We start from the raw sequence: 26,317 nt of genomic DNA on the forward strand, positions 1-26,317 counted from the left end.
ACGTTTACCATCTCTTTAAATTCCAACACTAGCTTTAGTTTCAGCTCATTTTATGTCCACAACTTTTCAATCACAGTCAAGGACAACTTCCACTGTTTTCATGGGTAAGTATGGCAAAAACCAAGCTATCAAAATCTACAGCAAGTTATGTATTTAAATTTAAACTAATACAGAAAAGATGGTTAACTTCTTTAAAGTTTTCATTTATGTCCCAAATTTTATCAAAATATGGAAATACGCCAGTGCACCTAAAAGCAAAGGCTTATCTAATCGCTAGGCACAATCAACCATTCATACCTGTTCATATATTTGATGCATCTTGGTCTTACTTGATTAAACATTGTTAAAATGAACCAATCAGAAAGTGACCTGAAAGGACACTTGGAATGTCAGGGCCCACTACTAACTGACACTAATTCTCTGTTTGTCTGTCTCTCTAGATTATCTAAATTCTATGTTGGATCCAAGTTTCGGGTAATATTTTATCAATCTTATAAAGTCAAAATTTGTTTGAATTTTTTGGTTGCTTTTTCATTCAAGGCATTACTTCTTATACAGCGGTAACATGGTATGACCACACTGTCCTCCTTGTTGATGTAAACCAACATTATGTCAGTGTAGCTGGTGAATATTCTATACATAATTCTATGTGAATGTCTGAAAATGTAGTGCCAGTGGGTGGAGCTAAATGTTTATAATTTCTTTGTTGCTTCATACAGGTATGAACAAAAAGAAATTCAAATGGGTCAAGCCTTGCTGGATATTATAATGAAAAGAAAAAAAAAAATCTTTGTAAATTAATTAGTTAAACTTCACCCTGACTGTTGTACTCTTAAAACACATGACTAAAGTTAATCCTTCCAACAAGTACTAGTAACCTTAAATTATTTCCTTTTTACTCACTGTCACAATGAAACATTTTTGTATTGTTAAATTACAATGCAAATCGAGTTTTTATGTGCTTATTTTGTACAAGGGCTAATTGATGGCAAAATGTTACTTACTCCTTTGATAATCCAACCATGAAGCAGACTAATAGCATATTGCTGATGGTTGATTAAAAAAGGAAATGAGAAAGAAGAAAAATACAGAATCAGGACATGGTGAAATGAAAAAGTAGTTTCATTAATTACTTAATTACAAATAAAGAGCAAAAATTACCTCTTAGACTTTATCTTTATTTTATACATATATTGGAACTTATTTTGGTTACATACGCCTGTGGGCTCTGGGATGAAGAATAGGCTTAATGATCTCTCATGCGTGTTGTATGAAGTGATTAATAGAACATGCATGATATATCCCATGATGACATTCCAGCTAACAAAGTCTTGGACTTTTTACAAGAGTGTAGTTTATAAACAAAATCGGAATCTGATGTTAAACATTTATACCCTTTTTGCTTTAATCATTGTCGATGCATGCCTTTTTAGGAATACCCCACTTAATCAGCATTACATAGCCAGGACTATACTGATGTACCACTAAACTCTACACATATTTATTCATGCTACAAAATTATACCAGAAGGTTAGTGCGCACTTATTTCCTGTTTATGCCTATTGTACATAGGTGAAAAGTAACCCTATTTACAGTATTATGTATCATGGCATTAACAGCTTCTTTTCCAAAGCTTAGCTGATACATAAACAAAGTCATCATATATGTAAATATGCTTGTGTACCTGATGTCCTCGAACAATAAGACTGCAGTTGTGCTTCTCCAGAAACTCATCAACAATATCTCCCCCAAATGTGAAGGAAACTCCTCGGTCATTATCTCCCCAGCCAGTGATGTCCTAAATGAACACCAGATATGAGAATATTTCAGTTTAGAAAACAAAAAATTCATCAAAGGACGTACAACTATTGAAAAGTTAATTGTAACTACTGAAACATTCAGCCTTTTAAAAAGACAGTCATCAGAAATACTGCCAGAATGTTATCTAAATGACGAGTTCCCCTCTTGTCATAACAATAAAGTAGAGTAGAAAAAGGAAGGGGAGGAGGAAACAGTCTTGGTTCAATATTTACCTAACACTTCAATATCCATCTCTCTTCCTTCCTGCTGTGAGAGCTCTAATAAAATCAAAATCTTTGAAAGATGTCAAGTGCAGTAACGTACCCAAGCAGCATTTCTGAAACAAGTTAGCCTAAATAATTCATAAAACCATAGCAACAGCTGTTCCCTGATAAATGCATGAATTACTGCCAAGAAAGCACTGAGAGACAAAGAACCTCTCCATGATAGTTGGTGCATATCCAATTGCCAACAGAGTCTCTCCAAAATGTTTCAAAAGATTGGATAGCAGAGCTAATTTGAAGAAAAGAAGAAGCCCAATGAAAAAGGAGTAAAAATTGGGGCCACCTGAAAGCCTGTAATTGGTTAAAGTTTCATCAAAATATCTCTGGTTCAAAGGTCAGAGAAGGATACAAGTCACAGAATTACATTTTTCCTGCTGTGTCCCTGACCTTGAATTAGGGGGTGTGGCAATGGCATGTAACTACATTCTAGCAATGACATACATGCTGGCAAAGTTTAATGAAAATATATTCAGTGGTTCAAAAGTTATACTCTAGACAATGAGACAAGTGACAGAATCACATTTTGTTCCTTCCTGTGAGCTTGACCTTGAGGTAGAGGACAAGGCCAAGGTGCATGAAACACCATCTGAACATGATGTATACTTTGGAAATGTTTTGTTAGAATATTTTCAGTGGCTCAAAAGGTATATGCTGGAGAAGGATACTAATTACAAAATTATATCTTCCCTTGCCATGACAAAGACTACAATTTGCATAACCTCTGGCCCTGAGATATGGGGCCTGGCTATAGTAAATGAAACATCTTGTCATGATAAATACTGAGGCAAATGTTCATGAAAATCTCTACAAACATTACAAAATTACAGGCCAGACAAGCAAAAATTAACAGACAGGTGAGCAGACAGATAATTCTATAACATAATACACCTGATTTAAGACTTGCATATAAAAAAAATCAAAAGGTAGAAAAATCAATCTACATATATACAGTTATGCATCCTTATAGCTATGCTCACCTCATCAGGATCTGACCACAATAGATCACATACGAGTCCATTATCTGGAACATTGAGTGGCCTCTCCAGATTCTGCAGCTGAAAGAAAAAGCATAAATTACACCTATTGGTGAGGGAATATTAAAATCAAGATTCAATCACATGCATCAGTAATGGACAGAGAAATCCCTTTAGGGGCCAGAATTAATAGTCTGGGAGTTCTGGGAATTTTAGTAACTTTCCTGCCAATAGAATTTATAATTCAAATGTGGAATTAGTGATTCCATACCTAAAAAAAAATCTCATTTCTAAATTAAGAATTGTCAAAACAATGGTGATCCAACAGTAAAGTCTTACAACAGAATTTTGTGTCTTCAAAAATTTTGTCACTGAAACACAAGAAATGGTAAGGAATTTGTTCACATGAACATACCCTAATTTCTCCCACACCCCATACCTATTACATGATGGAAGTGAGTGTATAATACAGTCTCCTTTGAAAACAAATGAGACTGATTGTCTTTAGCTGCAAGTATAAATGGAAACAATCCTTACAAAAATCACGACAGCACAATTACTTGTTAATACACACAACATCAGATAAAATTATGATTATGGTGTTTTACAGCATATTAACACTTTTACCAATGAAGTGGAGAAGAGTGCCTTGCCCAAGGACATACCATGACAGCCAATCTGGCTTGATCTGTTGGTGTCAAATGAATCTCAACTGCTGAGCCACTGAGGGTCTTTATGACTAAGGTACCAGAATATAACAAGTATCACTGGAATCCATCAGTTACTGTAAAACTAACTGCAGTCAAAACAGTGTGAATTACCAAAAGGGCAATAACTCCTACAATAATTATGGGAGTACAGTAGTATTTGGAAAGAAAAGGACAATAACTTTTACAATAATCTTGGGAGCAGAGTGTTTGGTTAATTTATGCATCTTGACATAATGAATTTAATAAGTACCAAGTATGATAACAATCCAGCAATACTTGCATGAGTAGTTGAGATCACAAGATTGTATCATACAATGTTTCCAGCTGTAACTTTAGATAAACAGAGTGAAATAAATCTTTGAAAAATGGTATGGAACAATAAACAGTCCACATAGGGATCTTTTGATGAAATTCATAATACATGTACAATGTTTCACAGCAATGGACTGAAAATTGCTGGACTAGCTTCATTAACATGCTTTTGTCAAATATTGCATCCTGTTGTAAGTCAAATGGACAATACTAAAGACAAGTGATTAGCTGATGTGCCGCTCTTCAGGTAAATTACCATGATATGTACCATGCTATTAAAAATTCCATCAGATCTGCAACCCATGCTGAGTTTGCAAGATTCCATCATATTACATCTCCAGCAGCAGAAGTGTTCCAAACATTCTGAAAGTAAATCTTCTAGGCCTTTTCCAGGAAGAAATTTATTATTTTCAAGGTTCACCTATGACTCTTTACTGAATGGAATCAAAAACATTTTCCATTTTTTTAAATTCAAAAGCCATTTCAATTTGAGACTTTCCCAGAATATCTGAATTGGACACATGACCATGTACTAAGTCAGAATGTATCACTAGAAATATGTTTAACTATTTAAGGTCAGATAAATTTGCATGCAACTCATTTTGATTTACAAAATAAAAATGTTAACTTTGCTTGGCTTAACTGTATATGTTGGTATGAAGAAATTCTTTAAAAAAGGGTTGTTTTAAGTCTAATAGAAAGTCATTAAACATAATACACCTCTGCATAAAAAGAATGTCTGGCCATGCCCTAGCATCTACTTTCAAAATAATTGACCTATCGCCAGTTGTCAATCATTCTGCTCGATTGACCAATCAGCGAGCGCTATTATACACACCTCCAGGCACTGTTTACATCTGCTATTTTCCTCCGACAAACTGCTTCTGTCGATATCGACTCAGCTATTGTATATATTTACAAATTTCGCAACGGTTCGGAGAAGTCGCCCCAAGGATCATATATAGCAATTCTGCGATGTCGCCATATGGTTAAGGCTTTATTTATTGTTGTTTTTCTTCAACTTAATAACTTACTAAATTTAAAAAATTTGCAATTTTTCAACTTTTCCATTTGATCAACTCCGCTTCTGTACTTAACAAAAAAAAAGTGTTATCTATCCCTTTTGCTCTGCTCTTCAAATCATTAGATGCATTTTAATAATATTTGTAGAGATAGTGTTATCAATAATTTTTATTACATTTACATCTAAAAATGAAACATGTGTACTAGATGCAGTATAAGTAAATTTAATCGTCGGGTGAAAATGATTTAGGTGATCAATAATTTTTTTCAGTTCTTCAGTTGAATGCTTCCAGATCATAAATATGTCATCTAAAAGTCTGAACCAAAGAGATGGATTAAGCTTTTTGTTTTGAATAAAATCCTTTTCTAATTCACCCATGAAATGGAAGATTATATAGGAGCCATATTAATACCCATTATCTGTATGTAATTCGTATTATTAAATTGAAAATAATTATTTTCCAAGATAAGTTTTTATTATTTTACAAATATCTTCGCTAGATAGTGTACTATTATTAGGATTATTATCAAAAAAATATTTGCACGCTTCAAAACCATCTGCATGCTGAATGTTGGTATATAGTGATGTTACATCTAATGATACGAGGATTGAAATTATCAGATAGGTATGGAACAGACTTCGACTTTTTAATGAAAGTAGCTGTATCTTTAATGTATGAAGAAAGTGATTTCATTAAAGGTTGTAAAACACTATCAATAAATTTGGATAGGTTTTCAGTATATGAATTACAACCTGATATAATGGGTCGCCCTGGAAAATTAAAAGGTAAATTAAGGTCAGGACTTGTATGGTTTTGGGTAATATGTAGAATTGAGGTGTACATATGTTGAAAGGGAAAGTATCAAATTCCTCATATACGGAATTATTATTTTTGAGGTGTACGTATGTTAAGAGGGAAAGTATCAAATTCCTCACATATGGAATTATTATTTTTAGCGATCTCATTAATGCATGTTGAAATTTTTTATTTAATTTCTAATTGACGTTCAACTTCTTTAACACAATCATCTTGATTCACAATAATAACAGTGTTTGACTTATCATCCTTTTTAATCACTATACTGTCATCATTCATTAGATTATATGCAGACTTAATTTCGTCCTTATAAATATTACTATGATATTGCTTTAATTTAGTTAATATCTCTTTTGTGATCGCATATATATAAAAATATAAATATGAATCACGTAAAAGATGAATTCTGTTATAAAAAGGTTATATGGGTGACAAGTTTTGGGATGACTTCTCCAACCAATTGGGGTGACTTCTCCACCTACTCTGGGGCGACTTCTCTAGATATGTGGGGGCAAGTTCTCCATGGGGCGGCTTCTCCGCATACCGACGTAACTTAGAGAAGTGCAAGCGATGGATAAATGCTTTCACTTTTTTTTCTGTCTCAATGTTGTTTCATATGGCAAATATTGCTCACCAATATTGTCTGGTATATCTTTTAATGTTATCACGCCCGCTATTTTCACAGAATGTTTGTCGGAGGTTAAGAGGTTGTCAAGTCACGTGTTCATTAGGCGGAGCGATCTACCTTCTGGCGTAAGGTCAATTCAACTACAGACTGTATATTTAATGTAATCAATAAAAAAAAACAGGAGATGGGGAGGCTAATTGCATTAACAAGATTATGTGATACACTACATCCAGCTACAAAAAATAAAAAGGGCAATAACTCTCTAAGACAAATCAATGGGTCAAGTGATTTTTTTATTATATTTACATCTTCGGGCAATTATCATAATATGTACCAAATTTCACAGCAACTGAATGAAAAATTACTATCTTTACAAGAGCTGTCAAACAATGCATTCACCTGTAAGGCAAAATGGGCATTAACTCTAATAAATATTGTAGGAAGGGAGTCCATCAAAAACTGCATACCAACTTGCATTCACAAGATTGTGTGATGGATTAAATGATAGTAGATATACAGACATGAGGAATCATAAATAATCTTTTCCTTTGCTTTGGCAACATGATATTATAACCAATATTAAATCATACAAAGCCAATAAGAGCATTAATGCAGGACATTCTAATAGTTTTTCACACAAGTTAAATCCATTACACATGAATATCAATGAACAAAAACAGTTCCACCTCAAAGATGTCATTTCCCATAACACAATGATCTATTTGATTAGTTATTTTGCTCACATTTATAAACTTTGAAGTGGTGATTTTAAAAAGAAACATAACTAGTTTGGATGCAACCTAAAAATATTTAGAAAATCTTTAGTCAGTATAAACAGCATATAAAGTTTAACTGAAAATAAACTGCATGTATGTGTTTTGCTCTCTCACTCCTTCTCTCTCTTCATGCTAAAATGTACATGCACTTGTAATTTGTTTATATGTCTGATTGATATTAAAACATCTGACATATGAAAATTACTGACATCAAGCAGAGTTCCAGATAAGCAGCATATCAGCATAAATACAAACAAATTATGAAAAAGCAAAAGTTACATTCAAAACAAATTATAAAAGTTGTAAATTGTCAAATTGAAATATTTATTATATTCATATTTATATCATAATCCATGATAAATAGGACTAACAGTGCATGCAGTGACCTGGAAGAAATCAACAGAAGCAGCAGACTGGTTCGATTACCATATGTCCAGTTAGTCTAATACAAATTTTATGAATATATATTGCATATGGTTCCCCATATTTTTCTGACCAAAATTTCCTTTTCTTGTCAAATTTAAGCATTTTTTTTATGCATTGAATTTTTAAGTAGTATGTCAAATAATCAATACCATGAATCAGTAGGTGGAGTTGACAATCAGGGCAATAAAATCAGGTATCAACCTCATGGATAGAAATAACTGCATATTATGTATTTTCTAGTTTGCTATTTATTTCTAATAATGCAAGATGATCAGAAATATTTTCAATCAGCAGTTTTAAATGTAAGCATATACCATATTTTCTGGCCTATAAGTTGATAACTTTTGACCTGGAAGTCTGGGAAATGTCTTATACTCCAAATCGATTTGTATTTGGATTGTCATTGAAACTGCTTTACCGTGATTATGAGATGTAATAAGCAAAATAAAAAATAGATCATATAGCTGTATAAGATGTGATAAGCAAAACAGCTGTATCGATTCTTGTTCGATTACCATGTCAACCTATTATTATAAAATAATATGACTGATTATTTTCATTATTCTGTATGCATTTGTACATGCTTGTATTTTCTGGCTTCTCCAACATGAAATAAAAGAAAACAATTAAAGAGCTCACATTTTATGGGCTGTGTAGCACACTCATGGTCACTATCCTATAGTGTATAGTGTTAATGCAAAGCTTATCATTTCTCCATACCCCCCCCCCAAATTTGCTTCATTCATCCTTTTCTTTTATATTAGACCCATTTCTTCCTATCACATTTTAGCTAAATGTCCATCGATATTCTGATTTACCAGTATTTTATCTGATGCGCTTGAGCAATTACCTGTACATCTTTGTCAAAGATAGAAGTGATCAAACAAAGGGACATAATCCATATTAACAACTCTAATATCTGATCATTATTTATAAAATACCATAGGCTAAGCACATAATTATCACATATTCACGGTACCATCAAATATTCACTAATGAATGCCCACATAGGTCAAAATACAGAACAGAGATTACCTGCCGATCATCAATGATATGATTTTAGTTCTGCATTTCAGCTTAAAGCAAAATGTAATGTCAACATATTACTAGTATTCATTCTTAACAAGCTGTTGTTCTGGCATTTCTCTTTGATTTTAAGTAAAGGATTTGGTCTTTGGTTCCCAACAAGAATACAAACCAGTTAACTGTTTAAACTCTGATGTTGGCGTTGGGTAATAGGCAATGCTAGTATCTCATTTGCTTTCTATCATTATTCCACAGCAATTGCCAGTTTTACAATCTCAAGTGGATTGAGAACCACAAGAAATCAACCCCTCTCTTTTCTCGTTTCTGTAAATTTATTCAAATAGTTCACAGATATATTAAATTAATTTTAAAAAAGTATTTATTGTTCTTTTTATGTGAGTTTTCTCTGTTTTTCTATCATTAATTCTCTTTGCAGTTCTCATCTTGTCAGGTAAACTTACAAAAACATATAACAATCGCTCTGAAACATCGTCTTTCTCAAAAAATGAAATGTGGGAAAAAAGCATCTTAGCATCGGTGACAAGAGTTTCTCAATTAATCTGGAACAGCATAGTGACACAATTATTAGTGATGAAACTGGAAGCTACTAATAAAAACAACAAAGTCTATGGATGAAGATGAAGAATTTATGAAATTAGCAAATTAGACATATACTCCATAGACTGCAAAATATGCAATTAATAATTACTGGTAAGTTACCTTTCTAAACTTTCTTAAGAGTAACAGTATTTTGTCAGAGTTTTCACTCCACAAGAGATCACTAATATATTCCTAAAAACTTAGTAACTATGAAACAAAAGATGCTGATAATCTATGAAATCAACGTTTTGTGACTACCTGATGACTTTGAGGTTTAGCTGATGCATTCAACAGGATAAGGGGATGCACATAATTTATAACTAAGATATACTGACAGCCATATTTCTATCTCATACTCACAAGCAAACAAAACTATTTCTCTAAATCAGTGGTTTTCAAACTTTTTTGTTGGCATTTTGAACATTGCTCAGGAAGACCCTCTGTCAAGACGACAGATCACCTAATGGTCTTTCCTAATGATGATTGCACTGTAAGGTAACTATTGCACCTTTCTGCAGACCACCTGAATGGAGCTTGTGGACCAACAGCGGATTGCATACACATTGAGAACTTCAGCTCAAAATAACTCAAAGTCTTTTCTTCTTCACTTAATAAAGAATTCATAACAAATTTTATAAAGTAATTTTTAAGAAAATATTGTAGAAATTGCTTGTGCCTTGGATGACCATTTAGTAACCAATGATATCATAAAGGCCTTTTCAAAATGATGCTTATTGCCCCTTAATTCATATATGCGGCACATAGGCCTACTATTTCTGCATAGTGAGTATTCAGCTTGACAGACAGTGAGAAGGAAAACAATCACTTCCTATCAAATCATGACTTAAGTATGCTTACAGTGATTGCTGAGATACTGTTGCATCTGCATAATGATAAATAATAAAATAATAAGAATAACAATACAACGAAAAAGCTAAATTCAAAATTTATATATAAATATGTATGTATTTGTCACAAGTATCAGGCACTAAGTTCAAAACCATATTTTATTGAATCCTATACTACACACAGGTGGCATACACATGTAAGAATTTTTTCCAGTAGGAAGTATCACTATATGTGTTAAGTTTTTTCTTATTATTATTTATTTTAACGTATATTGCCATTGTAATCTGGTTTACAAGAATACAGACAAACAGAAAAATTATGAAATATATAAATGCACAAACAAATGAGAATAAACAAGAGGAAATGAAAACAGTTTTTAGGTGTAAATAACATGAACAACATATATTACTTCTGATAATGGTTTAGTTTTTTCATGAGAGGGATCAATATAGCAACTATATTTGCTTGCTGCCATTGACTGCATATAATAAACTTGTAATATAGCTGACAAGCAACTCATCTCCCCTAATTAGAGCACTTGAGACAAAAAAAGTCTTCACTGAATCTGAAACATCTGGAATTTTATTTGTTCTGCCATATCGTGTTTATTATATCCTTGCATATCTTTTGTACACACTGCAATATAAAATACTGAAAAGACATCATTAGTGTGGATATGTTCTCCAAATAATTACTGTTTTCACAGCATTAAAATGACAATAATAAACTGCTTTGATGTAATTCATACAAGCTGTTGCTTACAACTACTTGGATCTGTTTTTACAAGATTAGAGACAGTTTATTGGAATTTTTAATTTATTATTCCAGGCTAATAAAAAAAAGCATCTGTAAGCCTTTGTTCCAAAACTGGAATAAACTTTGTTCAATTTACAAAATCTGCAAATAACAGCATCTCTGATCTAATGGCATGGACAATAACATGGAATTATACATCCATAAATAATGAAATTATAATCAGCTTAGCATGCATCAGTCAATACTACCCAGAAGGTGGGTCTCTTGTCCTATGCATGCACCTTGACTCTGAAGAGCTCCAACGTAAGGGAGATAACATACCTGTTGGAAAGGGCTACAAGTTTAAGTACGGCATCAGCTGTCAAACTTGACCAAGGTAGCCAATCACTCTAAGGTCTAACCATCTCATTATATACTATAATTTGAGTTATCTCCATTCCAAAGGCAAAGACTTGCAGACCAAACTAAAGTTCCTATTATTATACCTGCAAGCCCGTGACTTTTGAGGGAATGTCAATAATAATAATTATAACAATATACTTTATTTTATATGGGTTAGTCATTAAGTCCTAATACATTTTCCTCCCTTTATGCTCGCAGGTTTGGTTTTGTATGGTTTAATGCCATTTTCTGAACATGATAGGCTAAAAATGGTGGCCAGCATATCTGGTGGAGAAGAAAAAGGGAAAAAAATGGGAAGGACCACCAACCAACAGGAATATAGTGGTAAGCTTTCTCTCATAGTCACACTGGTTGTGCCGAGACTCAAACTCATGTGGGAAAAAGTGAGATGAGTATGTGATCTGTAAGGTAAATGCCTTAAACCAGTCAGCCACCTAGGGTGCCGTAAGCCCTTCAAGATGAACAAACTATTGTATATACAAAAAATATAAGGATAATGCAAGCTTGGATACATTAAGAATAAAAGTGTATACCAAACTGATTAACAGAATAAATTGGAGTACACAAATTAAAATATTTAAAATTAAAAATTTCAGGATAAAGGTCAAACAATTTTATTTTCAAGACATTTAGATTCAGTTATGATGCAATGGTTTTGAGTGTATTCCAAATAACAGAATCTGAGTAAGCCAATGATTTTACGAAGATTTTGGTGTTCTGCAATTTTCACTTGTGATCAATCTTAATTTAGATGTTATTATTGTCTAATACTTAAAGTTTAAGATACCATGCAAATATTGTGGACAAAGTTTATTCATTACTTTCAACACTAGCATGGTCTTTTCGAACCTGTATTCCATTTTCAACTATTTCAATTTAACGTTTAATAGTGTAACAAAAAGTAAATTCACTGTTCTGAGCTAAAAGGATGCCTAATAAATGGAACACCTGCAGTTGTCTTCTGAGAAATAGTGTTGCACCTAAAACTCAAAGAGAAGGTGAATATGTGAGGCAGTGTCTTCCAAAACCTACGGATGCAAAACATTTCAAAGCGACAAAGAAAAATACGAGAAAAAGCTTGAGGCACTAGAATTGGTAAAACAAATTAAGTAATCTCACTTGGTTTGGTGGTTCTGCCATCTTAATTCCATCATCTGCTCTGCACTACTACCTTCTCAGTGGACACTTACATAATTATAATAAAAATTTATATCAAGTACAACCCATAAAACACTATTTTTGTTTAGGTTTAAATATCTGGATTATATTAAATGATCTGCACTATGGAATTTTCTGTTCCGGACCTTGATCTCATTTAACTTAAGTCTTCATCCATTATCTACCCATGTTTCATACAATAATAACCATTTCCTCTTGATTATTTTGCTATTTAAAAATATATCAAGTAAATGCTAAATCGTACATTTCTGCAAGTTTCTTTCTTGAGAATCTGAGTTTCCTATAGTTTCAATAGTTCACAGGAGTCAAGATTTAAGGGAAATAAGACCAAAAACTATGACAAACCCATGATCCTGTTATCAAGGTAAAACACTAAAAGCTGGGGTGGGGGTGGGGGTGAGGGTGGGGGTGTTGCTTTTATATACTGATATTTTATAAACTGGGTCTTTTGGAATGATGGCTGTAACAGTATATGGCAGACCGGGTGTCAGACTACAAATCAAGCAACCAAAATGTCACAAAAACGTATGTAAAAAACATATAATCAATGATACTAGTTGATACAAGATTGTATTATTTTGGCCACACATTTGTGAATCCAAAATGTGTAATAATGTCAACAGGACACAGACACTGATAAAGAACTGATATCATGATTAACCAAAACATCCCAAGTTTTGGGCTGCTCTTCTTTTATAGTAAGAAAGTTTGAGCAGAGCTATTGCCATGGGCAATAAAATGCTAAAAGACTATGCATGACACAGGACTGGCAATTTACCTGCTCAAAACTGACAAGATCTGGGGACAGTCCACCGTGCATTGCAAAAATTGTGCCCTCAACTAATGCAGCTGAAATAATGAAATTGTGGGAAAGATGAACTAGCTGGATGATCTAAAACATACAAGAAGAAGCAATTAATTTTGCTCGCCAACAACAGTTTGTACATACCTTTAAAAAAAGTTACTGTCAAAATTATAAAAACCAATACCAACCTTTGAATTTACCAATACTTTTCATAGCATGTATTAAGAGTCTTCGCAATTTGTGATACCCGTGTTTTGAAGTTCTAGCTTGTGCTAAAAGCTCATAATATAAATGTCAGGGATAACAATCGTAAGTGTGACATTTTGAAAACTTTTCTTCAACTAATCCATTATTGCATTTGAAAACAAATAAAAATTTCATCTTCGATTTAATGACAAGAATTTAATTACAATAGATAATAATCAAAATACATTAACCAATTTTTTCCTAAGTCCGTGCAGCTACGTATGCAGTTAAAAAGTAGAACTAAACAATTACAAATCTGACCATATCTTAGCTCAATAAATTATACTGAATGCAATTTTTCAACTTAGCCATAAATACTGGGAAATAAACACCAATGAAATAAAAGTTCATTCTTTCATTCCAATATTTAAGGAAAACATTCAATTAAAAAGTAATTTTACTTACTAATTGGTAAACAATTGAAACAATCTGTAAATGTTTTCCACAACTTAATGTTGTATCGTCTCTTACATTCATCATAGAATCCATATATCCTGAAAGATAAAAAAGGATAAAGGTAAATGTTAACCATAAAGAAACAGCTTTTAAAATTTAAAATGTACATAACATGCAGTCTACTATACATGTTCACTTATAAGTCAAGTCCAACTTGAAAGTGCACTGACCCAGATCTAACAACATATAATGCACTGGCAGATCCGGAGCTATGTAGTTTGTTATAAGTAATCTGTAGAACAAACAACAAAGACCTTGGTCTGCCATTGCATTATGTGATTGCAAATCAGGGTCAATGTTGTTAGCAACTGGAATAAATTTATAAGTATGGTACCTTAGTAACCAAGTCCTTATTCTTCTGTAGACTTGAGTTTTCACCTTTATACAATGTTATATTGAAAAAACTTACCATATAATGTGTAATCTTTTGTACATTTGGATTTTTCATATGTTGTTAATTCAATACCAATCAGGGGCCCTGAGTGGCCGAGTGGTCTAAAACGCTCTCTGTTACGGATGACTGCCATCTCACCTCTGTCTGCATGGTTTCAAGTCCAGGATTCGGCCAATGTGGATATGTGAGAAAGCTTGCCAGTGGCTTCTCGAGGGTCAGTGGTTCTTCCCAAGGTTTTTCCGGGTTCTTCCTCCACCATTAATACTGGCCGCCATGCATAGCCTATCGTGTGCTGAAAAATGGCGTTAAACCCCACAACAACAACAACAACAATACCAATCAAGATATTTTTTATTAGCAAGCGCAACATGTGTTTGATTGAGTGAATAGTTATTATGAGATTTCTAAACTCCTTGTGATTATACTGCCCAAGAGGGTACTTAGTTAAGTTACAAAAGTCTGTCCCATTTGTAGATGGATCTTTTTGAGAGAATCCAAGCAGAATATAGATTTGAATAGGGCTTTCAGCAACTTAATAGGCATGCCAATGCCTTGAATTTTTATTATTCTTTTAGTATTACATCACAACTTATACCAAATCATTTCTAATATTCAAACACATAATTCCATTGTCAAGAAAAAAACTTAAGTCTTTTTTTAATGCAAGTCCTGCTACCACAATGACAAGAGAACACTCTGTAAACAGACATTGCAAAAAATTACAATGCACAGAGGTAAATTTGTAAATGGATCCAAATTTTATCACAAACCACCTTTCTAGCCAGATAACCATTCTATAGAAAAATCTTTATTCAAATACCTCACAAGCGTCCACTGAGTGACAGAAATGACATTTCACTCACAGAGTTCGGGTCTGTCCCGCAGACCTGTGACAGCTTCAATAAATCTTAAACATACTGAACTTATAGTTTCAGCCCACAACCGTGGCAGATTGTACCCCCATACTGGATTAAAAAATGAAAAGCATCAAGAATGTAAAAAATGTATAAAAATACTTACTCACTTCATTCACTGACTTATAATTTCTAACAAATTAGTCAATTATAGCTGTAGGCCAAAGCTGAGTTCTAAACATGGCATCAATCCAAGGTACACTGATCAATTTGATTGCCAGCCAAGAAACACCTACTTTCCAGAACCATTTTCAAAGTTGTTGGACTACCAGTATTCAGTATAGGTCAGTAATCTTGTTTCTGAAGTTTAATTCTTTGGTCCATAGCTAACACTGTCACAAATAAGGCCATAAAAAGTACACCACTCACTCGATAACTCATACCATGATAACCTGCAACCCTGCTTAGAACACAAGGTCAGGCATGGTTCCCATGTTTTTTAACTAGAAGATACAAAAAATACTGGCCTCTATTTCTTGAATATGAAACAATCTGTCACAAAACTTATAAGTGAAACCTTGATACATTGCTTGTTTTGTCAATGAAAATGGTGAATAGCACCCAAACATTTTAACCAGTATCTTGAAATTATCAACTTTTAGTAAGTAGTCATGTATTTTGTTAAGTTTTCTTTCCAAACACCAAACAGCATTCTCAGTACACTGTAAATAACAATATTCAATGAAATTTTGATCAATTAAAATGTCACAAACACCTACTGATGGCAACAATTTAATGAACAAATAACAATTAAATATGTTTTGTCAAGTGATATTTGTGTTTAAGTTCTATCTTTTAATTCAATTTAAGTGTAATCATCATAAATGTAATATGCCTTCTTGTATGAAAATGTAGAAAATGTAAATCTACAATCATAGCTATGTCCATGTTCATTTCTGTGAGAATCTAATTAAGTGCTGACCATGTTTTGACATTCACTTGCAAAATATTTGTTTGTATTGTTACACTCAATTAAAAGACCTGCTTTGTATTATCACATTACATCTTTTGTATCAAATCAAATAAATGTTAACAGGCATGCAAATCCTACCAAAAGAGCTACCAGTCATTGTCATGTGTCAGGTCAACTTATTTCAACTAAGCAATCGAAGACTGTTATAAAATATTATTGTGCAAGTACTGTAATAAAAATACCTTAAATTACAATGCTCATTTGCAAATGAAAGACAGCAAGGCAACCAAGCAAAATGAGTTATAAAAAAGCTTTGTTTCACAGAAATGGTTCATGATGGAGATGCAAGTTCATGAGTTTGTAGTGAAAAATTCCTAAATAGGTACTCAGAGATTTCCTCAAGGATGAGAAAAAGTTTTACTATTACTTGCAATGAAATCAAGGCATCAATATTTTACATATAAAACATTTTTAAAAAATAACATTTTTACATTGACAGTTGTTTCATGAAATAAATGTCCGTAGATTCTCAAAAAAGGAATCTTGTTTTGTTGTGAATCTACAACAACAAAAAGCACTGATGTAATAAAAAAAAATTTTGCTTACACAAGGTGACAAAAATTGACATGAAAATATATCCTCATTACATCTACTGCATATCTGAATAAATTCCAATCAAACATTTAAATTTCTTTCATATTTTTATCTCTGATAGCAACAAAGATGATATACATCAAAATGGGTATATGTATATGTATAATGATAAACAAATGCATGCATATGTAAAATGATTTTCTACAGAAAAAAAGAAACAGGAATGGGATTTAAAGTTGCAATCTGACTCCACTCATTATCTGTGTGCTGACTGTATCTAGGCTTAAACCTAAATCTAACAGGTGGCAATAAGAAAAGAAATACCTGTTGATTGATGCACACTCATGATTTCCACGCAGAAGGAAGATGTTCTCTGGATACTTAATCTTATATGCAAGTAACAAGCATATACATTCCAGGGATCTCTTTCCTCTGAAAGAAAGTAGAGAATGTTTGCAAAGGACAAGATTTGAAACTAGTTTTTGTACACACACTGAAAACATTATCCTCCATCTGACTATCCATCTATCTGTCTGTTACGAAATATTAGAGCTGGATAACACAAAAAAAAATTATATACAAAGATGATATACATCAAAATGGGTATACAAAATGAACATACAGCAACATGTACCATAGTATACCAAACTTATATTGAGGCAAACAACTCCTTTTTCCAAGGCAGGGACCTGAGATGTTTTAGCTTTTGCTTTCACATCTTCTGCTCTCAAATAGCTAGAAAATTTTGTTCATGTTAAAGCAAAATAACAACATAGTATATCCATCATATTATTTAAAAATAAAAATAGGAAGTGTTGAAACTGCAGCCTACAATATACTAGCTACACTGTTGACAAACAGGCAGTGAAAATCTGAATGGAATGCCAACACCTGAGACAAGATCTTTAGCAGAGAAACCAAGAAAACATAAAATATGCTGATTCAACAAATGAGAAAATATTTAGTTGATGAGAGAAATTATGTAAAATTAAAACAGAAAACAACTGCTCTCCTGCAAATCTGAAGAAAGTTCTTAGCCGTACAAAATAACACATGTACTTAACACACAAACATTAACAAATGCTAATAAATAATGAGGAAAATGACATTGTTTTAAAACCAGTAATACCAAGCACCACTTCCAAATGTCCTCTCAAACTCCTACATAGAAATTCACTAAATTTTGTAACTATGTTACTCTGCTAGGAGGGTGTCACCCCTGGCTACCAACCCTGGGGTATCTGGGAGGAGGATCAAAGTTCTGATAATATACAAACATTTTAATTACAATGACAATTTCAAATGTTTTCCAACCATAATGATCCCTGGGTCACTGCCTGGGGGTGGGACTATTAAATAAAAAAAGTGGTGGGTTTTGCAATGGTGAGCTAATGCAGATGTTTATCCTAATACTACAAAAATGCAGTCCCTCTTAAGAAATGATAGAAACTGATCATCCACTGTCTGAAAAGAATCACAAAAACTCAAACTCAATCTACAATGAAGGCCTTGCAAATAAAAATTGTTATTGCTGTAGAAACAGACAAATGTACAGGTTTTACAAATGTACCAGGCATTAGATGTGAGGCTGTCATCCTTTCCAAAGACAAGATTAGCAAAAGGTTTCAGACAAGTAAAGAAAAGCACAACAATAAATTGGTATTTGGGATTTTAAGAGTATAGTAAATATCCTATTATCCCACCATCCTAAGAGAGATGGATTGATAGGATAACAGTTTTTACATAAAATAAATTTGTTTAAGAACATTAAATCATAGGTCCAGTGGACAAATCATTTGAATATAATCTTCAAAATAAATGGGTTTGTTAATCGAATGACATGAAAAAAGTTTAATGGTTAACTCATTAACCCCTGGCGCCACATTTACGTGGCAGGAGGTAGTAGCCTACTGCCGAGCTCTGTAGCGTCAAGGTGATGTAAGATACACTAAAGTGGGTGGTATTATAGAAAGGTAGACAGATGTAGTTCTACAATGATACCAAATAATCTGGATGTTTTTGTTGCACTACAAAATACAGAGGGAAAAACCTATTTTTTTAAACCCAATTTTTATCACCCAAAATTCGCCCGTGGTCAGAATCCGAATTTGTCTCCAGATTTGAGACTTTTTAGGCCTCAAATCTAAGGCAGACCAGTCTGAACTGCACACAGACAGGAGAACCTTTGCAAAAAGTAGGATAAGGTGGGCATTTGGAATAAAGAGTGGTCTCGATACAAAAATGATGGGTCCATTAAGCCAAAAAAAAAAGAAGAAAAAAAAAGAAACTCCAACTTTTACCCTTCTGCTCATGCGCGAGCAAAATAACCAAGGAAAACAATGTTTCTAACACAACTAGGCATTAGGCTAATGGAAAATTTCTCGGAAGTCGATGTATAAGGATGTATTCAGAAATACCCCCAAAATGTGTTTCCTACTCACACTTTAGGTGAAAATGACAAAAACCTGCAGGGGTTAATGAGTTAATGGGTGCATTTTTATGATGTCACATAATCTGAATATTCCTTGCATATTTAATCACTTGTGCACTGACACTGCACATAAATGACAAATTTAGACATTCCATGACAATTTCTAAAAAATTTCAAAAATAATAGATTTGTATAATACAGTGTGACCCCCGCTATAACACAGTAGTTGGGAGCCATAAAACCCAACCACGTTATATCCTGAATCGTGTTATAAGCAACCAAGTCAGTTAGCTGTAGAAAATGTACCCCCTCCCCAAAAAAATGGGGGGTGATGTAATAAATGTGGGTGGTAAAATATGTGCTTCGTCGGCACAGTTGCCATCTTAAATTGATGCATATTAAATGAGAAATACACCTGCAGAGAACCATGAATTGGTACATATACGTGAATCCTGTTTATATATAAATGTCTGAAGTATAGCATGAATAGAGTATCAACACTGTGTACTCACCTGCGAACCTCATCATATACATTGAATCCACAATACAAGTGATTCCATCAAAAATATGCACACATAACGAAACACATTACTTTAAAGTACATTCCAAGTCGGTAAAAGTTAGTTTGCGTTTTAAGCCGCCACTGGTAGCGTTCGTAAGCATAAACTTTTTCCCTACAAAAAGGAAACTTTCACAGCACAGTTAAAGTGTTCCAGTCATGTTGGAAAATGAAAAAATCCATCAGATTCCATTGCTCTTATGTAAGTTTGGTACTAACTTCCTTTGAAGAAAAGTTTTCTTTTTATTGAAGATTGTAGTCGGCTTTCTTTGATGAAGGGTGCATGCATTATCGAAGTCACCGCTAATGGCCAGCTTTGGAGAACCAAACAAATGCCCATTTCTTATTTTGGCGGCAACATCAAATAATTATATTGCATGATTGAGACGTATTTTTTCCATTTGCTGAGTATGTTTTCATAGCAGTCGGTGCTTCAAAGGTAATCTGTTTCCTTTGAAATTTTGTTTTCATAGCAGTCAGTGCTTCAAAGGTAATCTGTTTCCTTTGAAATTTCAACAAACTATTTTATCTGGGTACATTTTTAAAAAAGGAATTGGCCGTCGTTTAGACTATTCTAGTTACTGTCCCTCCATGCCTACTGAATAAACCAATAAGTAAGATGTATTTTTTAAATTTATTTTTTACATTTGTGGTAACAGCGTGATGCTGCCTTCCATGCATGTGTCTGAAAATTAACAAAGGGTCAGCAGACGATAGAGATGCAGGTGTTCTGATGACAAGGATTATTACAGAAAACGTGAGCATTCTGAAGGATTTAATTCTGAGTAAAACGAAGAGGAATTTTACTTACCATCCACATACAAATGTCAGTGTTTGCAAACATATTAATTACTAGCGAGCGGCCGAAAATCTGATGAAAGATAGATTACGAGACAATACCTCGTCTGGCTGATCTCCATTACCAGAAATGTCAACAACAAAAAAGCAGATATTTCACAACATACAGAACTCATGCTAGATGCCAGGATAAGCGGATTATGATATAACAATGCACTGTTTAGATGGTTTATCAGTATGGACAAAGAATTTGTTTATGTAACAATAAATAAATTTCAGTGCATTTTATATCCAGTTTGCAGCTTCCTTTCATGGGGCCTCTGAATTTCTGCACTCCAAACCATAGGTTGTATATGAAAGTTTAAACAGCCAACAATGTCGCCAACAAATAGAAAAAGCCACATGGTATGTTTTGCAGCCAATAAGGAAAAACAATCCAAGTTTGCGACATTGGCAAAGACCAACACAATCCCAGAATAAACTTTTTATGCGTTTTTTCTTATTCTTACTTTTAAGAAGAAGAAAAAAAATACTTTTTTGTGTACGAGAAAAATACATATAAAATTTCAGGAGCCAAGCCAAGATTGTCTTGTATTATTCATACGCGATCTCTTCCCCAAAATGATAATCAACCTTTTACGTTTTTTCCGTACTTTTTAAGACTTTTTTTTTGTGCACAAGAAAAATACATGTATATGAAATTTCTGGAGCCACACCACGACTGTGTTATATTCGAATTTGCGTTATAACAGAGCATGCTATAGCGGGGGTCACACTCTATATATATAACATAATATAATTCTGCTGCTCTCAATACACAGAAACAATCATGAATCCCTGTTGACTGACATAATTCAGTTTCATTAATGCTACTTATTTTATTATCTCCATGCTTTTCAAAAAGCATATGGGATACTGAGATACCCTCCATCTATCTGACACTGCTTCTCATTCTAAACAACTGAGTTATAATTCACCCAATTTAGTATATATACTGACCATGTGGTGACCATCTGAGGGAGGGGTATCATTTCCAGGTATATCCCTTGGGGTTCCAAGGGTGGGGGTAAAATATACCAAAACTGCAGTAACGATGGCATTTATTACTATTTTTGAACCAAACTTTGTACATGCATTCTTAACTCTAAACATTATAGATGCAACAGGGGTTGGTTATGACCCCTGGGTCAGTTTGCAATGTGGACAGGGTGGTATTTTATCCATAAAAGTAGATTTAGTTCTTCCCCTGTGGTGACCATACGCAAAAATGGAGGGTCATTACTAGCTCCTGTGTCTAGAATCCTTTAGAGGGGTCAAAGGTCAAATATAGAAAAATCTCAATTACAAAGAAATTTTCAAATATTTTATGACCAAACTTCACATATGAAGCCATAGCAAAATATATGTGATGGATTTTGAATTCTGACCCATGGCTGAGTGTTTGGGGGGTTAGGGTGAATTCAGTGAGTGGAGAGGAATCTGCAGTGAAAGCACAGGGATTTTTGTGATGGTACACCACTACAGTTTTCTAGTTTTAATTTCAGTCCTTACTGATGACTATCAATTATGGTGTGATTTTGCATTGTTTATTGTGGTAACTTACCCTCAATATGCTTATTACAAACCTCCATATAAGGTGACTGCATTTATAACAAAATACATAATAAAACGCAATTGAAAAATAATATAATGATGGTGTACTGTGTACGATGTGCATTTATAACAAAATGTTGAAACACTGAGTGACTGAAAATGATATATTTTGAGGAAACACTGTCAAAAGTAAACAAAAACTTAAGTAAATAGGACTACCTAGCACTTCAATTTCAACCCTAGTTGAACCTCAATGAGAATGAAAAAACTAAAAGGCTAAACTTTTAAGCTGATGTGATTACCAGAGGTAATAAAATGTAACACTGTCAGAATATCAAAATACAGCACAACACATTCAGTGAGACTGAAAATAGATCAAGAAGTCCACTAGTCAAACAAGAATTCTGTAGAACATTGTTGCTGTGTTCTGCTGTAGCATCATTTCTGAACGCAACTTAAATTCCCTAACTCAAAAAGTTAGTTAACTGGGACTCTCTAATGAATTCAGAGATCTCCAAATAAAGAATACAGTCATAATGTTTCACAATTTCAAAACAATTTAGCAGTTCCAGAGAAATGCTGAAAACTAAAATGAAGAATATGGCAATAACAGCGAGCACTGTAAACAGTACATTATATGTCTGCCACATGGTGAAAAATATTATTGCACTTTTTTGATGCAAAACAATCTTCTTTTGGTCAGATACATTATTGTTTGACTCATAAAAAATGGTTTCTTCCTTGCCATTCACAAAATCAGGTCATACAAAAGAAATCAAGTTACTTTTGTTATGACTCGATGGTCTTTAAGTAACAGAAATGAGCAAAAAATAAAATGTTTTGTAAAATTCAACAGATAATTTATTATCCTACATTACAAAGTTAAAATTAAAAAAGAACTTTCAGTATTGTGAACTATATCCCAAATAGTCCTGAAAGTTTTATCAAAAGTCCAAATGTATGAAGTTCCAACTGAATTCCTGTCTTATTTTAAATAAATTGTGATACTGAATGTGTTGATGTGTATGTAGTCTTGAATGTGCTAATGTGCCAGTGAACTGGATTGTGGCAATGTGTTTTAAGTCTTTTAAATGTATCAAAACTATAAAATCTAAAATGTCCTTGTCAGAAATGACTACAATTCCAAATTAATATTTCTGATAAAGAATATTTTTTATTACTTTGTATTTCCAGTGAAACATAACCTAAACCTGAAGGAAGCAATCTGCAAAGTTTAGTCAGATTAAATGGTACAAAACTGAAGCAGTTTTGTAGAAGTCATTTTTTTCTTTCTATAAGTTTGTGTGACCTTGACCTTGGACCTTTTCGTCACAGTATCAATAGGTGTCTTTCTTAGCTTAAGTGGAAATGATTTACAAAGTTTGGTCAAGGTATCTGATATACAACTCATGTCATTGTGTGGAAATAATTTTCTGTCTCATACCCTCCCTGACCATGAGCATTGACCTCTTGTGCCTAAAATCTATAGGCTTCTTCCATGCCTCAAATACAACATATCTGCAAAATTTGGCAATGCTATATTTTGGAGAACTTGAGTAACATTGTCGAATAAAAGATCAAGTAAACTGGAGGATGGACTGAAGGACAGAGAATGATGGATGGATAGACAGAGAGCATCATAATATGATATCAGTAAAACCTGTCTTGAAAGACCACTGCTATGTGAAACCACCTGTCTTGTGAGATCACATTTTCAGTGCACAATTTATTGATTATATAGAATTGTGACCTGTTATGAGAGACCACCTGTCTTGAGAGACCATACTTTTTGGCAAAAGAGGTGGTCTTTCAAGACAGGTTCTACTGTACTCCACCTTCCATTGAGCATATAACAACAACAACATCACTGCAGGAAAAGTGATGCCTATTTTCTACTGGTGCTTTGCAGACATGAAAAAAGAGCTGGCAATCCAACATGCAGAGGCAAAAAATGTAAAACAACTTTCAAAATTTAGAGTACATGACAAATAAATCCTTAAAGCAAAAACTTTTTCTTCTTATCAAAGGCTCTAAGCATGGATAAAACATTTCCAACACATGTCTGATGAGTTCATCTTGCCGACCAAACACAATCTCTTAGCAGAATAAAACACTGCTGACAAAGGTTTGAAAAGTTTGTCTTACCGATCCACGTAATCTCCTAGAAATAAATAACTGGAATCAGGTGGATATCCACAATTATCAAAATGTTGGAGAAGATCATCATATTGACCATGGATGTCCCCACATATATTAACTGGTGCCGATAGTTCTAGTAGCATTGGCTGAGCTAAGAATATCTCTCTTGACAAAAGGCATAGATGTCGAATCCAGGTTTCTGGAAGCTGAACCTTTAAGACAAAAATGGGTTTTGTTATACGATGTTATGGATATGACATTAATAAACTTTATTTTATATTTTAGATATTGCTCCTGCATAATATAATGCCTTGATATATTCATATATATGATAACTCCATATTTCAGGGAACATTACTGGATTAACTACAATTCTCAACATAACAGTTTTTGCAAAATTCTCATTACATGTATCATAAACCCAATTTTTTGTTTTAAATATAAAAAGTCTCACCCAGTAGTGCATGTTTAAAGCCACTGTCTCATGACTGAACATGAATGAAACCTCAAAAGAAACTCATAACTATCACTTACTCCTACATTTTCAAAACCCCATTCTCAGAGCTACACAAAACTATTTCAATCAATTAAAAAGTGGTGGGAAAATCAGAAGTGAGTGTAGAGTTCCACAGTTCTGATGTCGAAATCAGTTGCTTAAAAAGCCTTTATACAAAACCTCAAAGCTAAATAGTAAAAAAAAACAAGACAAATAAATTTTAATTCAACTGATTTTGTGAAAATATATTTTTCTTAGCTTGATTCAGCATAATTATTGCATTACTTTGTATTAACAAAAGAAGGTAACCTAGAAAACAGTTACTATCAATAATGGATGACAGAAAACAAGGTTCAAATCCTCTCCATGTGAAGTTTTGGCAGAAATTTCAGAGACCAAAATATAATTACCAACATAATTAACTAATTGTTAAATTTACACAAAAGTTGATAAAAGCCTACAAATATTACTGTATTTCCTTTGTTTTCAGACAGCAAAAATAATCACTATTTTCTATCCAAAAATATAAAAAATATTTTGATTTGTGTTTTATAGTAACCGAATAAGCAAAAATATCCAAAGTCAAGAAACCAAACAGAAATATACCTTTGCAATCAAATTAAAAAGTAAGCACACTTTATATGTATGCTAAGGATAAGATTTGTCTAGTTTATTTCAGTCCACAAAAAATGAAAAAATACTGAAAAACATAACTTTACATGTGAAGCAAAAGAATATGCCATTTTTTAATTTCTTACCATCATCTACCACCCATAAAAATCTGCATTAATATAACTCTGACTGGCTGCAGAGTTTGTCTTGAGATAAAAACAAAATAAAAATATGTGGCATAGAATATTGATTGAAATTTTCAAAGAGTGTACCAAAAGAGGCCTATTTGGGAGGGAGAAGGTAGAAGCCTGGTCCTAAATATTACTCAAAGAATCAGTGAATCGATTCAGCCTGGCACCAAAACTTGTACGAGACTAACAGCAAACTAAATTTCATCCCAAATGCTTACAAGTTCATAACAGTATATAAAACACATGAAATAAGGATCTGTTTTGTGCTAAGTTATTTTTTTAATAAAAATACATTATTCTCCACTTAAACTAATTCCTATATATACTACCAGTAAATGACTGCTTACATGTTTTAATATTACCCACAATGGAAGTGTTAAATAAAACTTTTCAATCTGAAGATTTTCATTGATTTAATGGTTTTCTCTTTTAATAAAAGGTGACATAGTCTTTTTTTTCTTTTTATCACTAAGATTTCCAGGTGAGTAGTTTTAACAAATGTTACTTGTTTTATGTGTCCCTGAGGAAGAAAGACACAATTGCTGATATTGTACTTGGATTAACATAAGTATTCATGGAGAAAAAATGGAGTGTTTAGACAACTCAAGATTAG

At 33.2% G+C, this 26,317-nt stretch overlaps 1 protein-coding gene across 8 annotated transcripts in view; it reads right to left on the reverse strand.

Moving 5' to 3' along the window:
* LOC149802702 (uncharacterized) overlaps positions 1-26,317 on the reverse strand; it is a 90,657-nt gene that overhangs the window by 22,349 nt on the left and 41,991 nt on the right. For all 8 annotated transcript variants that reach the window (XM_089952095.1, XM_089952089.1, XM_089952094.1 and 5 more), the window contains 6 exons: positions 24,412-24,617; positions 17,210-17,317; positions 14,020-14,108; positions 13,342-13,412; positions 3,062-3,139; positions 1,685-1,798 (listed from right to left, as the gene is read on the reverse strand). In XM_089952095.1, coding sequence (XP_089808221.1) covers positions 1,685-1,798; positions 3,062-3,139; positions 13,342-13,412; positions 14,020-14,108; positions 17,210-17,317; positions 24,412-24,617 — 666 coding nt within the window. The remainder of the gene's footprint in view (positions 1-1,684; positions 1,799-3,061; positions 3,140-13,341; positions 13,413-14,019; positions 14,109-17,209; positions 17,318-24,411; positions 24,618-26,317) is intronic.

Source organism: Sinohyriopsis cumingii, chromosome 3 (genome assembly GCF_028554795.1).
Source record: "Sinohyriopsis cumingii isolate HCF-2022 chromosome 3, ASM2855479v2, whole genome shotgun sequence".
Taxonomy (NCBI): Eukaryota; Metazoa; Mollusca; class Bivalvia; order Unionida; family Unionidae; genus Sinohyriopsis; species Sinohyriopsis cumingii.